Genomic DNA, 17,378 nt, shown 5'->3' on the forward strand with positions numbered 1-17,378 from the left:
GTCGTGACTCCTGTGTGGCATTTGAGTCCCTGTTATCAGAGTTCTGGTAGGAAATAGAGAACCACCCTTTCTGTCCTCATTTCAGGGGCTGAGAGCCTGAATGGAACAGCGCTGGGCTGTCCCTTCACTTTTCTCCTGTATAGTCCAGGCCTCTGTGTAGCTCGTAGGTTCGCATGGTTTGCTCATGCATGAGAGAGCCCTTCTCACAGTGTCACTCCAGACGGGGCCCGATGCACTGCCAACCCATCCCATCTGCTTTCGTAAGACCTTCTCAGAGCATGGCCACGGGGAGCTACTTTGCTGATGCTGCAGGGCACACTGCTCTCACTCATGTACCGTCTTGTGGTTTCTGTGAATCAGGAGCTGGGGTCCACTACCCAGCATCTCACCAGGCTGAAATCAAGGTTTCCACTTGGCCTATGCCCCCAGGGTGCCCACAGTCTCTCTCAGGACACTAAGGTCGTTAGAAAGTTTGATTTCTGTGGTCAAAGGACTAAGGGCCTGGGAATCATTCTCTATCCCTTCCACAGACCCTTTTCCAAAGAGACACTTTGTTCACCTTCTAGGTGAGCAACTCTAAGGGTCTCTCTCTCTCTCTCTCTCTCTCTCTCTCTCTTTTTTTCGAGACAGGGTTTCTCTGTGGCTTTGGAGCCTGTCCTGGAACTAGCTCTTGTAGACCAGGCTGGCCTCGAACTCACAGAGATCCTCCTGCCTCTGCTTCCCAAGTGCTGGGATTAAAGGCGTGCGCCACTACTGCCCAGGAAGGTTTATTGTCTCTTATCTCTAAACTCTCTTTAATTTTTTTTAACTTTTATTTGATGTGCATGGTTGTTTTGCCCACGTGTATGTCCATGCACCATTGTACGCCTGGTCTCCTCTAGAGGCTAGAAGATGTTGGGTCTCCTGGCATGGGAGTCACAGAGAGCTGTGAGCCACCATGTGGGTGCTGGAGCTAGAACCCAGGCCCCTGACGGTGCTCTTAACTACCGACTCACCTCTCCAGTCCCACCTCGAAACTCTCTTTAAGAAGCTCACGTGATTAAGCCAGGCACACTGGGCCAGCCTCTCCTTTGCTTCCCTTAGAGGCAGCTAAGAACTTGCCTTGTGTCCATGAAATGTCTTCCCTTTGCACGATGAGGCATCACTTCATAGCCGTAGATTCTGTCTTGCACTCAAGGGGAGAGCTTTACCTGGGTCAAGGACACTGGTGGGTGGGGTAGGGTCACTTGAGAATTCTACCTGCTGCGTTTGCTCAATCTTTGTTATCTGTTGAGTACGGCTGCTTAGGCATTACACCCTACAGTGGTCTGAAAGAAAATGACCCCCAATGGGAGTGGCACTAGGAGTTGTGGTCTTTTTAAAGTAGGTGTGGTCTTGTTGGAGGAAGTGTGTCACTGTGGAGGTGGGCTTTGAAGTCAAGCCATGCTCAAGCCACACCCACTGAGTTAGTTCACTTCCTGTTGCCTGCATATCAAGATGTAAAACTCTCGGCTCCTTCTCCAACACCATGTCTGTCTGCATGCTGTCATGTCTCACCATGATGATAATGGACTGAACCTATGACCTGTAAGTCACTCAGTTAAATGTTTTCCTTTCTAAGAGCATGGTGTGCTTTGGGATAATGCTCTTGTACACTGTAAAGATTTGTCATTAGTATTATTTAATAAAATGCTGATTGGCCAGTAGCCAGGCAGGAAGTATAGGCAGGGTGACAAAGATAGGAGAATTCTGGGAAGAGGAAAGGCAGAGTCAGATGCAGAGGAAGCAAGATGAGAATGCCTAACTGAGAAAAGGTACCAAGCCACATGGCTAAACATAGATAAGAATTATGGGTTAATTTATGTTATAAGAGATAGTTAATAATAAGCCTGAGCTAAGAGGCCAAGCAGTTTATAATTGATATAAGCTACCGTGTGTCTCTTTGGGACTGAACAACTGCAGGACCAGACATATCAGAAAGTTTTGTCTACAATGGTGTCTCTTCACAGCAATAGAAACTCTAACTAAGACACACTGGAGGCTTAATGGAGGAAGCAAAGCCAGAGGTCTTTACTGTCTGGCTCTTTTCCGTAAAAGTGGCCTCTGCTCTAGAGTAATGATGCTTCCAGTAATGGTTCACAAGTAATCATCCAAATGGCTGCAGCTTAGTTCAAGTTTTAGACTTAGTGGGGCTGGGCCTGGCCTAGAAATATGCATTTTAAACAAAATTCCATCCAGTGCTGAGGCTGCTGGATCTAGGACCATATTTCCCAAACCACTGCTCGCTATAGCTGGAGAATTGCTATGCACACACTCACCCTGGGCTGGAACCATCGTCACACCATCTGACCCTACTCTTCTTGGCCTCACTTCAGCCTCGGCTGGTTGAACCATAGGTGGATCCAGGAGTCAAGGGCCCAAAGGCTCATCCACAGCCAAGATTAAAAGCCTGGCCAAATGGCAAACCAAAGCCAGGCAGAATCACTCTCTTTTGAGATTCTGAGTGCTGGATTGCATAAACTCTGTTGCCCTTGGTGATGACCCTTAGACAGAGATGCAGGGATGTGGAGTTGGGAACAATACCTCCATGGGCCAAAAGCAAAATGAGAGGGTCAACTAGCTCGGTGAGGGCAGAGGAGAAAGTGAAGGCTCACAGAAACTGAAGCACGGGAAGGCTGAAGGCTTTCATGGCCCTGTTTCCACGAGCCCAGCCTGGCTGTTTGTCCTGGTTCTGTGAGACTTCTGTGGCTATTTTGCCTGAGTTCCTCTGAGGAAGTTTCTATTTTTTGAAGACAAAGAGTTTGCTTTCTTTCTGTTTGATCTTTAAATTATTATTATTATTATTATTATTACTATTATTGAGTATGTATGATGTGTAGAGGGACACATGGACCATGGAGAACATGTAAATTCTGGGATCAACTCTGGGGAGTTCAGACAACCAGATTTGGTGGTAAACTGAGCCATCTCACTGGCCTGACATTTTTCTTTTAAAGATTCTTGCTACATAGTTCAGGTTAACCTCCAATTGGATACTTTCTCACGATTTCCTCCCAAGTGCTGGGATTATAGGTTTGTGCCTCCACGGCTAGCCTCTAAAGGGTCCCTATCAGAGTTCACTTGTGAGCCTAGCCTTTAACAGCTGAGCCATCTTTCCAGCCCCAGAGTGCACTTGTGATGTATATGGTGGCATATACCTGTTAGTCCTAGCTCTTAGGGAAACTGAGTTCTGAAGGATGATTTGAGCCCAGATGTTGGAGGCCAGCTTGGGCGCACAGTCTTCCACCTTAAAAATAATAAAATAAAAAGGTTGGGGATGTGATTCAGTTGGCTGAGTGCTTGCATGCACAAAGTCCTGAGTTCAAGCACAGCCAAGTGAGGTGGTGCACACCTATAATCCCAGAATAAAGGGAATAAAGGCAGAAGCAGGAAGATAAAAGTTCAAGGTTATCTTTAGTTGGCTAGAGAATTTGAGGGTGAACTGGGCTACCAGACCCTGGAGAGAAAAGGAGAGAGTGAAGAAAGAGGGAGGAGTGGGAGGAGGAGAGGAGGGGTGGGGAGAGGAAGAGATAAGCAGAGAGGGGAGACATACCTGTGCCCTCCACCCCACCTACCTGTCTTCCTTGGTGAGACCCTCTCTGTTGTAGATCAGGTCCCAAGTTTCTCTCCAGGACCTTGGACAGTACCCAGCATAGCTGGACTGCCAAGCAGGGGCGCTGCCTAGGAGAAGATTCAGTGTGGGAAACAGGACAAAGTTCTGAGTCAGCAGAACCGCAGTGCGTGGGTATGGGGAGGGTGAGTGCCTAAGAACCATGTAAGAATGACTCAGGGCCTCAGCGGCTCCTGGGAGGTAAGTTTGGCCAGGGCAAGAGATGGAACCTGGATGGCCTTAAACCCCAGGCTGAGGGGCGGGGACTGACTTGCTGGGCAGGCATTGGAGGGGCATAATAGACATTTGCTGTATTTTTTAATTTTAAACAAGGATCCTAATGGCCCAAGAAATTGGACAGCATCTAGAAACAGACTTTACATTGTTTGTTTTGAGACAAGTTATTACTACATAGTCATGGCTGGCCTGGAGCTTGCTATGTAGATCAGGTTGGCCTTGAACTCATAGAGATCTGCTTGCCTCTGTCTCCCAAGTGCTGGGCTTAAAGGTGTGCACTAGCACACTTGTCCGGGCTTTATATTTTACAAAATTGAATGCATAATTGCATATGTCTTTGAGGTCTGTCTGGTGTCTGGATACATGCATATGATGTGAAAATGATCAGAGTTGAGTGATTAATAGAATACTTATCACCTCGATAGCTATCATTTCACCATGAAGAGAACATTTGAAGATTCTTCTTGCTATTTGGAAATACACAATCTATTATTAATGTCGCTACTCTCAGTGCCAAAGGATACCATCTGTAACTTGGTAGCTGTGGTCCAACTTCTCTCCATCCCCCCTTCCATCTATGGCTTTGGCAATGCTTGTGACAGATCCCAAAGAGTTTTCCAGAATAGGACTTGCAGGAGACGGTAACTGACCAGATACTCTAAGCTCCGGAATGAAGAATGTTCCCTTAACAGACCAGAGTATGGAAGTAGATGTCCGGCCTCACAGGAACTTCGAGACGTCCAAACTGAGACTGATACAACTTTCCGTCATATCAAGTTAGCAGAGTTGCTGCTGGGGATGATTTCGGTCTCTTCCATGTTCTAGCTCACGAGAGGAGAAGCTGGCACATGTGATTTGGGAAATAGTTTACTAAAATGCATTGGGAGCTTAAAGACTTTCACATCCTGGTTCTCTGGAAATAAAAAAAAAAATCACTAGATTCATTTTACAAAAATTGCCTGATACTGTAGTTTACAGTAACCTGATTCAAAATGGATAAACTATTTGAACACCATTTCTCCAAGGTTGGTGCAAGTGGCTTTGGAGGACCAGGCCTAGAGAGAGGCGAGCCAAGAGCACACTTTGTACCAGGGGATGGTTTTCTGAATGTCCGTGGGCAGGCTGCTCTCTCTCTCTTTCTTGTTCTGTAAGCCCTTTGTGATCACCATGATTTTGAAATCCCCCTCCAGTCATTTGGTGGGTGGGGTCATCCCAGGAGGGGTGGGGAGTGAGGCTTGGGCTGGCTCTCCTAGACTCTCACATCGGGGGTCACCCAAATGAGCATTCTCAGACCAGAGGCACAAAGATAGAGCGTGCACTTGAAAATACTGCGTGGGGGCTCTCATTTCCAGAGGCGGGAGAATCATCAGTTCAAGGCCAGAACCTGTCTCAAACAACAGCCACACTGGGAGGAGTTTGTTTACGAACAGAATTAACTACCACAGGAGATGAGTTCTCATGAGTTTGGAGGTGCACACATTAGGGCAGGCCTTGTGGAGAAGCCTTTGCTCCTGAGAACACTGGCTCACTGTGGTCTGCGGGCGGGCAAGCCATGTGTGGAGTAGGGATCGTCTTTACACACCTTTACCCGCTGCAGTTACTTCCTCTCAGAACCACAATGCCTTCCCAGGCTGCTTTCACTCCCTCACAAATAAGATCCTAAAGGGTCAATCCAGGACCACTGGGGACACCACAACCCTGTAAAGTGACTTATATTATTCCAGCGCCTGCACATACATATATTGACCAGTAGGTGGCAGCACAGGAGCACATAAACAGGGTTGAAGGCTAAAACAGCAGCAATGGTCTGGTTGTTCTGGTAACCTATAGCAACGCCTCTTCCTAGTAGTGACATCCATACCATCCACTCACTGCCTCCAGGGAAGTGGATACTGGGTAAACTAACTGGGTGCCGTCTTGGAAACCTGCTAACTTGGCTGGTGTAGAACGCACCACCTGCCATGTTCTAAGTGTTTAGCAAGTATCAGCTGTTTATCTGCATGCTTTAATTTAAGCAAAGCACAGGTAGGTATTATTGGTCCACTTTACAGAGGGCAAAGTAGGCTCACAGGGAAGGCTTCACTTGTCCAAAGTCTCCGTAAACAAAAGTGATGCCGGACTTTAAGATTAGGTCGGAGAGACGGGTCTAGCTGCATTCACTCCTGCTCCCTAGCTGGGGAGGTGCCACACCTCATCAGGTGAAAAACTTCTCATTGGAAATACAGAGCTGGTGGTGTCCACACCTATTGAGGGAAATGAGGTAAGAGAGCAATGGGCCTAGAGTTTTCCTGGGGTGGGGGAGGCATATGTTTCCAAAGAACTGGAAGGTTGAGGATGGGATTTGACTTCACATGTTGGACTGGGAGGCAGGAGCCTGGAGTTCAGTCCTTTTTCTGTTGACAGCAGGCCCTGACTTTTTCTGAGTTTTCATTTCCTTCTCCGGGTCCTCACTGGCTCTCTGCTGGGGACCCTGGAGTCTATCACCAGACTCCTTAAAAGGATCAAGTTGAAGGCCTATGGAGCGCTGATTGGGATTAAATGAGGTCCCAGGGAGAAGCAGATGCAGCCTCTGCATGGAAGTGGGCCACTTGGAACCTTGGTTGATATCTTGAGGCTCTTGCCATGGCTCCTCCTTAAGCCCCACAGGCTGGACAATACAGGAAGCAGAGGACTAGCAGGGCTGGAAACCCACATCTAAAGACGTGGGAGCAGACCGCAGCTAGGGTCATCACCCAGGCCTGCCCTCAAGCCTAGCAAGAGTCTGAGTAAAAGCCACTGTTAGAGGCCTTGCAAAGTACAAGGGGCTGAGCCCCAGTGCCACTCTTAGCTAGCCATTAGCTTGTTCTCCATGTACCAGGGACTGGGGTCTCCTACCTGCTCAAATAGATATCCTCAGAGCCTCCAACTGCATGAACTAGGAAAGGCCCAGTGGGGGAGGACTGGCTCTGAGGAGAACAGGTTAGACTGTGTGTGTATGTGTGTGTGTGGTAAGGTGTATACTAAGGAATGTGAGCTTGCTACAGGTGTGTGTGTGTGTAGTAAGGTGTATACTAAGGAATGTGCACTTGCTACAGATGTGTGTGTGTGTGTGGTAAGGTGTATACTAAGGAATGTGCACTTGCTACAGGTGTGTGTGTGTGTGTGTGTGTGTAGTAAGGTGTATACTAAGGAATGTGTGCTTGCTACACGTGCGTGCGTGCGTGCATGCATGTGTGTGCATGTCTGTTCAAGCAATATAGTGTAGCACTCATGTATGCTTGGGTGCGTGCACACATATGCAGTTTCCTGTGTCTTTGTCTTTCCAGCACCCAGGTGGAGTCTGCCATCTCTAGGCTGCTCTGGAAGAATATGGCTTGGTCCAGCTACTTAGTTCAATCACTAGGAAGTTGACTTGCAAAGTAGGGTGGGGGAGGCACATAGAAGGAGGTCTCTGGGTAGAAACAACGCCGTCCAAGAGTGGCAACTGCAGCACTGAGATTTCTGACTGTGCCAAGCACAGGATTCTGTTCATTCCCAGATGGCCTAACACTGAACACAAATGCCAGGCCAGGTAATGCTACTCTGTCCTTTTAGTGGGTAAAGATACTTTATGTCCCCATAGAACCATCTGAACAAGGGGGAACATTCATCTACATCGCAATTGGTTTGACAACTACTTTCTTGAGCCCCTATGATGTATCAGGTCTAATACACGATGAACAGATAAAATCAACCTTTGCTTTGGTGCCAGAATATTCTAGAGTATAGGGACTGGATAAATCTTACTGGTGGATTGGTGATGCTGACGTCAATTCCTCTTGTCTAAGGATTGACCAGTAAAGTCTAGTGGAGCCTGAACCTCTGTGGGGGGGATGGACTTGTGGGTCCAGGGCCCTGGCAGGGGCATAAATCAACGAGAAGATGATTGGACATATATGCTGCCCTGGGTTCTGTACCTTGAACTTTTGCCTATGTCTTCTTACCCTGCATAGTGGAACCAGGGCCCAATTTTCAAGAGACTCAGCTTGAGGCAGAGGTGGGACACTTCAAACCCATAGAAATTTGTTCTCACTGAAGTACAGATCAGAACATGAGGCTCAGGAACTCTTACTTTTCAAATGTGTCCCCAGCTGAGTACCTGATAGGAAGCTGAGTTTCTGTGTCTCTGTTTAAACATCCCAGGCTGTGACAGCGACTTGGAGTCATTGCCTAGACCTGCTTGCAGTAGGCAGAGTTGCTGTGGTAGTTCTTTGACGGAAAAATAGAAAAGAAAGGAAAAGAAAACAGTCCCTGGGCCTCTCCTGCCCCTTCCCAGCCCTTCTGGGCCCAGCAGCTCAGCAGGTGCAGGCAGGGACTCTAGATGAGTTGCACACTCAGGCTGTAGGTGAGGGCAGGAAGCAGAGTGTGGAGAAAGAGTCAGTCCATAGTGAGTTCTGGAGCTTAGGTTGTTCACACAAAAACTTCCCCAAGGCATCCTGGGGAGAGAGGGGATAGAGGGTTACCCCCAGGGGAGTTGGGTTTTCACAGGGAGGAATGATTTCCCACCGAGGAGCTGAGATTTGGCTGCACTGGGGTGTCTGGAACACTGGTGACCACTGCATGCTGGGTTAACTCCAGTGTGGGCCTGTTCTCCAAATCCCTGTGAGTACGTCTCCGTTCCAACAGCACACACTAAGAAGATCTATGAACGGCTTCTGCCCACCCGGACTCTGGTAAACAAGCAAGGTTAGTTGCCCTGACCAGACCCTCCTCACGGTTCTGCTCCTTGAAGGCCTGTGTCAGCCTCATGGCTCTTGCACTTGTGGTGGCTGGCATCTTCAGAACTTCCTGCCACACATGCCCAGGAGAGGAAGCGTCCTGCCTGCCTCCCACTCAGGGCTGAGGGGGCTGAGGCCTGGACTCTTTCCAGCCCTTCCTTTCAGGCCTGGCAGGGGTACAGCCTGCCCCATGGGTCCAGTGACGCAGGCCAGCCGTGGGGAGGCTGCCTGGTCTGGGAACGAGCCAGGACCTATGGCGGCCCCTCTGTCCAGGCCAGATGGCCACTGGCTGCAGCGGGAGGATCTGCCAATACCTCAGGTCAGGGCTCAAGCGTTTCACCCTATCCTGTCCACTGTGTCTGAAGCCACTGTTCACTGTGATGTGTTTCTTCCCTGAAAGTGGGGCTCTGATATGCTTGTCAACTCTGACCAAACCCCAAGAAAAAGGCCTGGACAGTGGGGTCATTCTTTATGGAGACATGCTGTCCTCCACAGTTCAAATGGGATCAGTGCCTAACTCCTTCCTTCTTTCCCCCTCCCTCCCTCCCTCCCTCCCTCCCTCCCTCCCTCCCTCCCTCCTATCTTCCTCCCTTCTTTCCTTCCTTCATCCAGCAAACAGAAGCCAAATACCTATGACACTCCAGTCTCTGTCCTTGGCTCAGAAATACACCTATGAACAAGGAGGACAAAGTCCTCACCCACACAAGCTGAGCTCTACTATAAAGGACAAGAAAACCAAAGAGTAACGGGTACACTGATATGAACAAGGCCAGAGCACTTCATGAAGGAAGGAGGAAAGCCTGTAGCTCGCCCTCCCTCCGGGTACTGGTCACCAGACAGACACCTTTTCGGACCTATTGATAATCCCACCAAGAGTGTACTGCTCATCCCGTACTATAGATAAGCAAGTTGAGCACGGAGTGGGGCACTCTCCACTAAGTGACAGACTCTAAGTCAGTGTGGGGCTGAGGTCTCCAGCTCTATGACTCTAACGACTTTGCAGCACTGTCTCTTGGGATATTACCACCACCCCCATCACCCAACAGGGCCTCTTACAGAAGACCCTCCCTCACTCTATGGCCTAGTTGCTCCGATCAAACAGCTTTTAGACATTCCACATGGTCTAAAACCGAGTGGAGTCCTAAGGAGGTCATCCTGTCCATGCCCCTGCTTCAGAGGATACAGTACTACAAGCCACATTATATGCAGATGGCACCTCAGAGTCCTACAGAACCCTGTCCTTAGGCAGTCAGTGGGAGCTGGCCGTGTGTGCTCCTGGCTTTAGGTTGTTGCCTGCCCTATACTCTCTACCCCTGCTCTTCCGGATGACAGGGTACTCCCCCCTGTGCCTGCTACCTCAGGAGACGTGCAGCAGGGGCATGTTCAAAGTCTCAGGGATGGGGCTGAGTGCTGATGTCTGGGCCTTGAACTGATGGGTTCAGCAAACCCATGTGAGCTAAGGTTGGAAGGAAGCCTCATGATTTCCTGGGGCTGGGGTGTTTCTGTGACAGGAAAGGCATCCAGGAGAGGGAATAGCATATGCGAATAGGGAGGACGAGGATGTGAAGGGAGCAAGAAGCCAAATGGGGTGCTGATGTTGGAGACGGAAGAAGGTGGATGGGTGGCTGTGTGTCAGAGTAAGGGGTGGGGGTTTTGGCTCGAGGAGCCGGACAGGCAGGGCAAGGGCAGGTTGCTACCCAGGGAACTCTGGAGGGACAAATCTTGAGTGGACCTGTGAGTCACATGACTTCCCTGAGCCCCAGTTTTTCCTTTGCACAATTTGTGGGCACAAGCCCACAGGGACCTTCCCCCTTTGCATAGCTTATTCTGTGCCACTATTGTCTTACAGTCTTAACAAACAAAGAGACCCCAGAGGAAGATAGGAGTTTCTCTAATGCCCGATCTCTTATCCTGTCTAGCTTTGCCGTGCAGTGTTCGGGAAGCCCTCTGAGAGGTCCAGGTCCCAGGGAGCTCTGTTCATAGGGGAGCTTGCGTTGACATGCTCTTCTTCACCTTCAAGCCCTTTCTCTTGTGCAGCCCCACCCAGGGCAGACTGGCATCATGGGCCTGAGCCTGGCTGTGGATGTGACCCAACTCTGACGGGGGTGGCATTGGTGGGATCAGTGGTATCAACATGGCCAGAGGCATCAGCTCCTCCAGGGCCATGGGGGAGCCAGGGGACAGCTCATCAGGATCCAAGTTGGCATCGCTCCAGCCCTCAGAGCTCTCACTGTGGCCCTCTGGACTTGTGGCTTCGTCCTCCGATAGGATGGCCATCTCTGACATGTCATCATCAGGGTTGTTATCTTGGTCAGCGGCCTCCTTGAACCTGTTGGCTCTGTGGGAATCTGCCACGCCCTCCAGCTTGAGCTTGGAGCCTACCCCAGAAGCAATGCAGGACTCTGCCTCAGGCCCAGCAGGTACCTTGGCTCTGCCCTGGCCAGTCCAGAAAAGGGTAAGCTCTTGGCGGCAGGCAGCCACAGCAAGGCTGGTGAGCAGGGTGCTGGACACTAAGTACAGCAGCGCAGGCTGGCCCATCTCCATGAGGACCATGGCGACAAAGGTGACCAGCAGGCCTACGGCATAGGCCACTGTACAGGCCACATAGTAGACCTGACGAGAGTGGATTTGCACATCAAAGCGATGACAGTAGGCCACCAGGAAGCCAGGGACAACAATGTCACCAAAGCCAAGGATGGAGAAAGGCTGGTCACACAAGGTCAAGGCTGAAAATCTCAATCGGGGCACTTTGAGCACCATGGGGAGCCTCTCATGGCTTGAAGAATCTGCCGGGCCTGACGCAACTTCCACCATGATGCTCTCCCCGGTCTTGGTGAAGAGGGGCGTGACAAAGACGAAGAAGACATCGAAGGCCAGCAGGGCCAGCAGGAATGAGGTGCAGTTCTTGAGCGTGGGCAGCCGCACCCGCCTCAGGACAAAAAGGCAGTAGGCAACACCCAAGGTGTCCTGCAGGAGCCATGCCCAACGGTCCTCATTGCGGTAGACGACCCAGAGAAGAGTCACCATGGCACACAGGCCTGCCAGCAGTAGTAATGGCAACTTCAGATAAGTCCGATGGCCAGGCAGTGCCCGCTGGTTTTGCCATAGGGGCAAGTGGCGGACTATGGGTGCCAGGCAGCTGTAGAGGCCAGTACTGGCACCCAGCCCAAAGATTCCGATCATGATGTAGACGAAGCGGTCGTAGAAGAAGTAGAGCAGAATCATGATGGAACAGGACATGGTGACCACAGCGCCTGTCATGGCTGGTGTGAAATCCACAGGCACGTCGTCGTCGTCTTCCTCTTCCCAGGTCCTCTGGAACCTCTGGGCTCTTACTGCTCGTGGCTGATTGTGACCACCAAGGCCCCCTCCTCCTCGGGCCCGGCGCCTCTGCAGCCGGTCTGCCTCCATCAGGCCAGCCCAGTAGCCACCTGCCGCAACAGTGCCCACAGCCAGCATGAAGATAACTGCCATGTTATAGTCAATGATGGGCTCCAAGGGAGCATACATGGCCACACGGACGTTGGTGTCGCCGTAAGTGTGACTGAGGATGTCCAGCATGTCAGTGTAGCGGAGCACAGCCACTGGGGTGGTGAGAGCAGGCCGGGGTTTGCTGGGGTCCTGGGGCTTTGAGATGGGGTCTGAACACTGTTGATCGCCGGCCCGGCTCACAATGAGCAGCCCGTGGGCTCCTTGGCTCTGAGCCAGCCAGCCCTTGGCATAGAAGCTGCAGTTGCCACGCATCACCATGGTAGCAGTCTGGTGGAGGGGTCGCTGCCTGGGGGAGATGTCCTGGGCCTGGTGGAAGGAGTCCTCATCTGGACACCATGGTGTCTTGGTGCCGTCGTACAGAGGCAGGAATGGGGCGTGGTGCAGGTCCCGGGGCAGGGTGATGTAGTCGGAGCTATACAGGACACAGTAGTCCTTGCTCCAGTTATTTGACACGACGCGGACCACACCGTATTCTCCCCGGGTCTCAGGGCTGAGGAGGAGGAGGAGGAGCGAGCCCATGGGGAGGAGGGAACCCAGGCACGCCATCCTCCTCAGCCATCTACTGTGTCCTCCCAAGGGGACAGCTGCCCACAGCTCTATTCCTCTCCCAGGGGGGAGGGTGTGGCTCTTTGTCACAGAGTAGCTTGGCCACTTGTCTTGGAAACCAGAGCCACACCTAACTTGTCATAAAGTGACGAAAGGCATTGCTATGGGACACGGGCCCCTTTTAGGATTATGCTCCCCAGCCTGGAGCCAGTAGGCTCTTATCTTTGTCCAAGCCCCAGTAGGACTACACCAGGCAAGATGTTAAGTGTGGGATTGGGGGTCCAGAGATCCCAGGCAAGATTCTAGAAACAGTGTTTCAACTTTCCTCCTGGATAGCCTAGGCAGTTCAGGTCACCTCTCCTCTTTGGCCTGGTTTCTGTATGTGTGTGTATGTGCACGTGTGTGTGTATGTGCGTGTGTGTGTGTGCACATGTGCTCGTGTGTGTGTGCTGGCTAGTTATTTTTGTCAGCTTGACACAAGCTAGAGTTATCTGGGAAGAGGAACCTACATTGAGAAAAGACCTCCAACAGGTCGTCCTGTAGGTAAGTGTGTGTGGGGGGGGGCATTTTCTTTCGTTTTCTTCTTATTTTGTTTTGAGACAGGGTCTCACTATGTAGCTCTGGCTGTCCTGGAACTCACTATGCAGACCAGGCTGACCTCAAACTCACAGAGATCTGCCTGACATTGCTGGATTTTTCTTGATTAATGACTAATGCAAGAGGGCCCAGACCACTGTGGGTGACGCTACCCTTAGGGTAGTGGTTCTGAGTGATATAAGAAAGCAGGCTGAGCACACTGTGGGGAACAAGCCAGCAAGCAGCACCCCTCCATGGCCTCTGCTTGAACTTCTGTCTTTGAGTTCCTGCCTGGGTTTGCCTTGGTGATGGATTGTAACCTGTAAGCCAAATAAACCCTTTCTCCCTTAAGTTGTTCTCGGTCATGGTTTTTATCACAGCAATAGAAAGTAAACCAGGACAGTGTGCATATTGTATGTGTACATGTGTGTGAAGGCAGGGGTCATTTGCTCTGCTTAGTGTGCTAAGATTCTTAAGTAGAAAGCAATGCTCAGGAAATATGTGTGGGATGGGCAAGTGAGTGACTGGATTCACAGTCACAGGATTGATGTTCAGGGAAGTTAGGGAACTTTTCCAAGGTCCTATTTAAGTTTAGGAACCAGGCTCACAGTCAGGTTGCTAAGTGGCAGAGTCTCTGGTTGACCCATCATCACTGCACGTAGCATCCGTTATCACTGCTTGTAACATCTGTTATCAATGCACGTAACATCTGTTATCACTGCATGTAGCATCCGTTATCACTGCATGTAATATCTGTTATCAATGCACATAGCATTTGTTATCACTGCACGTAGCATCCTTTATCACGGCATGTGGCATGTAACATCTGTTATCAATGCACGTAGCATCTGTTATCAATACTTGTAACATCTGTTAGCACAGCACATAGCATCCGTTATCACTGCAGATAACATCTGTCACTACTGTGTATAGCATTCACTCAGGGACTGTGGAGGTGGTGATGCTGGGGAATGGGTGGGAGGTGGATTCATTGATAAAATCAATTGAAATGGGAAATCCTTAAAAAAAAAATCTGTGCCTTAGAACTGGGGAGATGGCTGAGTGAATAAGATTGCTTGCTCTACAAGTCTGAGGGCCTGAGTTTGGATCCTAGCACCCACATACAGAGCCAGGCATGGCTGTATGAGCCTGTAACTGCAGCATTAGAGGGAAGGGATAAGCTAGGACTCCCTAGGCAGATTCAGGTCCAAGGACAGATTCTTTCTGAAGAGAACTGGCTAGGGTGCCGTAGAGGGAGGTACCTGATTTGTCCCATTCTTGTCTTCACGTGTGTCCCCATGGCCACACATCTCCACCATCACTAAGGTGGTATTTTGGATGAGAATGACCCCTCTTAGGCTCATACATTTGAATATTTGGTTCCCTGTTGGTGGAACTGTTTGGGAAGGATTGGGAGGTGTGAACTTGTTGGAAGAGGTGTGTTCCTAGGGGCAGGCTTTGAGATGTCAAAAGACTAGTGCCCACTGCCCAGTGGGCATGGGCCAGGATGTGAGCTCTCAGCTGTTCCTTCTCTCTGCCCTCAGGGACTCTCTCTGAAACCACAAACCAAATTAAATCCTTCCTTTTACAAATACCTTCAGTCACGGTGCTTGATCACAGTGATAGAAAAGTAAGACAGTTACATACATGCAACACACACACACATGGTGGGGGGGAGTGTTTCCTACCTATTTTATTCATTGCATTAATTGCTTGGACTTCCCTAAATAATGATATGAACCACATGGCTAAAAACAACAGAAATGGGACCAGCGAGTTGGCTCAGCAGGTGAGAGAGCTTGCTGCCAGGCCTGACTGCCTGAATTCAATCCAGGATCCACATAGCAGAAGGAAAAGAACCAGCGCTTGAAAGCTGTCCTCTGACCTTGGCACATGAACACCCACCCGCTTAGTAACTAAATTAAGTGTAATCTTAAAAAGAAACCACCGGAAATGGAGCCAGGTGTGGTGGTGCACACCTAGTTGTGGAACTAGGGAGGCTGCAGCAGGAAGAGGGTGAGTTTAAGGCCAGTTTGGGCTACAAAGCCAGACCTCACCTCAATTATAACCTCACCCACCTCCCCATATCTCTCTTCCTGCCCCCCCACGCATGTGCACATGCGTGCTACTACCACCACCACAGTCAGAAATGCATTCCCTCCTAATTCTGGAAGGTGTAAGTGGGCTATAGATGGAAGCCTTATGTCCCTCACTTAATCTGTGCACTGAAGCCCAGCCCACAAGGGACCAGAGGACAGGAGACTTCTCATCAGGTTCTAAGACTTATTAAAGAGACTCGGGAGAGATAATCTCTGTTGGCCTTGCAAAGACACAACGAGAGAGGGGCCCTTTCCGTCTCTAGGACCTGAATCAGTGGGTACCTTAGTCTTGGATGCTGTAGAACCATGAGGCATCAATGCCTGTTGCGTTAGCATCTTGCCTGTTGTACTTACTGCGCAGTAGAGAGTCTGGGTAGCATTTTTGCTTACATCTTCCTAGGTGGGGCCACACTGGCTTAGAGCGAATCACTCCACTCTGCCGCAACTGTTGTCGCACGGCCCTCTCCCTGTCTGTGTCCGTGCCGCCACGACTTACAACCCACTCTTTCTTAATTTGATTATCCAGCGAAGGCCTAGTTTGCTCCACACCAGTGGGAGGGAATGAAAGGTGTTTTCCAGAACCAGCTTGGATTCTCTGAAGTGGAGGCCATTTTTAAAGAACACTGTAAAGTGGCCAGCAGGTCACATTTAGATTCTGACTTTTTCTTGTCCCGAATTATTTACATTTGTCTCGCTGACACCAAATTTGACAGCTTGGTTTTCGGTGACTCATTTATAACTGCCTTTCAAAGCATCCAACTGAATTATCATCAAAACCGTTTCCCTGTGTTTGTGCACTTCTGATTTGTCCATTAACATAACATTTAATTACATTACAAACAGTAATTACAATGACAAATGAGCTGTCAGAAACACATTTGGGAGCCAGCACAACTGACTGGCGACTTGCCACCAGCTGGGGAAGTGTGCAGAGCCCAGCGAGGTCTGGTCCCTTCTGAGGGACCTTTATTTCAGAGAGGTGCAAATGCATCGCTAAAGGGAACGGGGCCTAGGGAGGAGGCTCAGCAAGCACAACTGTTGTCAGAGTATGTAACGATGTCACTTCCTTTTTGTTTGTTTGATTTTGATTTTTCGAGACAGAATTTCATTGTATAGCCTTGGCTGTTTTAGAATTTGCTCTGTAGACTAGGTTGGCCTCAAACTCACAGATATCCACCTACTTCTGCCTCCTGAGTCCTGGGATTAAAAGCATGCACCGCCACCACCCAGAGCCAGTGTCACTTCTCAGTGCATCCCTCTACAGCAGTGGTCCTCAACCTTCCTAATTCTGCAACCCTTTAATACAGTTCCTCATGTTGTGGTGACCCTAACCATAAACTTACTTTCATGCTACTTCACAAATGTAATTTTGCTATTGTTACAAATTGTAATGGAAATATCTGTGTTTTCCGATCATTTTAGGAAACCCCTGTGAAAGGGTTATTTGACCTCCAAAGGTCACAACCCACAGGTTGAGAACCACTGCTCTTGATCCAAGCACTCAGATGTTGACCAGACAGACAGGCGGCCCTCACCAAAGGTTATGATCCTTACTAAGGTCCTGCTCCCCAATGGGAGTCTTAGAAACCAAGACCAATGCTTTCTCAGTTGATAGAGTGCCTGCCTAGCATGCAAGAAGCCCTGGGTTCAAACCCCAGCACTGCAAATACCCAAGTGTGGTGCTGCATGCCTGTAATCCCAGCACTCAGGAGGCGGAGACACGAGGATCAGAAGCTTAAAGTTATCCTTGACTTCATACCACGCTTGAGGGCGGCTGGGCTACATGCAACCTGTCTCAACACCAACAGACCAACCAACCAGCTTGGCCACAGGTGACATTGACAAGCTAGAGCCTTCTGCACAGCTGCTGAGGATGCGGAGTGGCACGGCCACATGGGAAGCAGGCTGGTAGATTCCTCTTCAGCTATCGTGAGACTCGTAGGAGTTGGCGTTCTTCTGGAGATCCACCCACAAGGACTGAGATCAGACTCACTGTGGCCAGGGCTGGAGGAGGAGGGATGGGGTTTCCACTCAGGATGATGAAACTTTCTGGAAATAGTGTAG

At 50.0% G+C, this 17,378-nt stretch overlaps 1 protein-coding gene across 1 annotated transcript; it reads right to left on the reverse strand.

Moving 5' to 3' along the window:
- Positions 1-10,578: 10,578 nt before the first annotated feature.
- Sppl2c (signal peptide peptidase like 2C) lies at positions 10,579-12,639 on the reverse strand. The gene has a single exon (XM_057776758.1). It carries the CDS (start codon positions 12,637-12,639, stop codon positions 10,579-10,581), a length of 2,061 nt encoding a protein of 686 aa, XP_057632741.1.
- Positions 12,640-17,378: the final 4,739 nt, after the last annotated feature.

The sequence above is a fragment of the Chionomys nivalis genome, chromosome 7 (assembly GCF_950005125.1).
Source record: "Chionomys nivalis chromosome 7, mChiNiv1.1, whole genome shotgun sequence".
NCBI lineage: Eukaryota > Metazoa > Chordata > Mammalia > Rodentia > Cricetidae > Chionomys > Chionomys nivalis.

Excerpts from the sequence above, each read along its gene's own strand:
- Sppl2c (XM_057776758.1), bottom strand. The coding sequence starts at position 12,639 with ATGGCGTGCCTGGGTTCCCTCCTCCCCATGGGCTCGCTCCTCCTCCTC.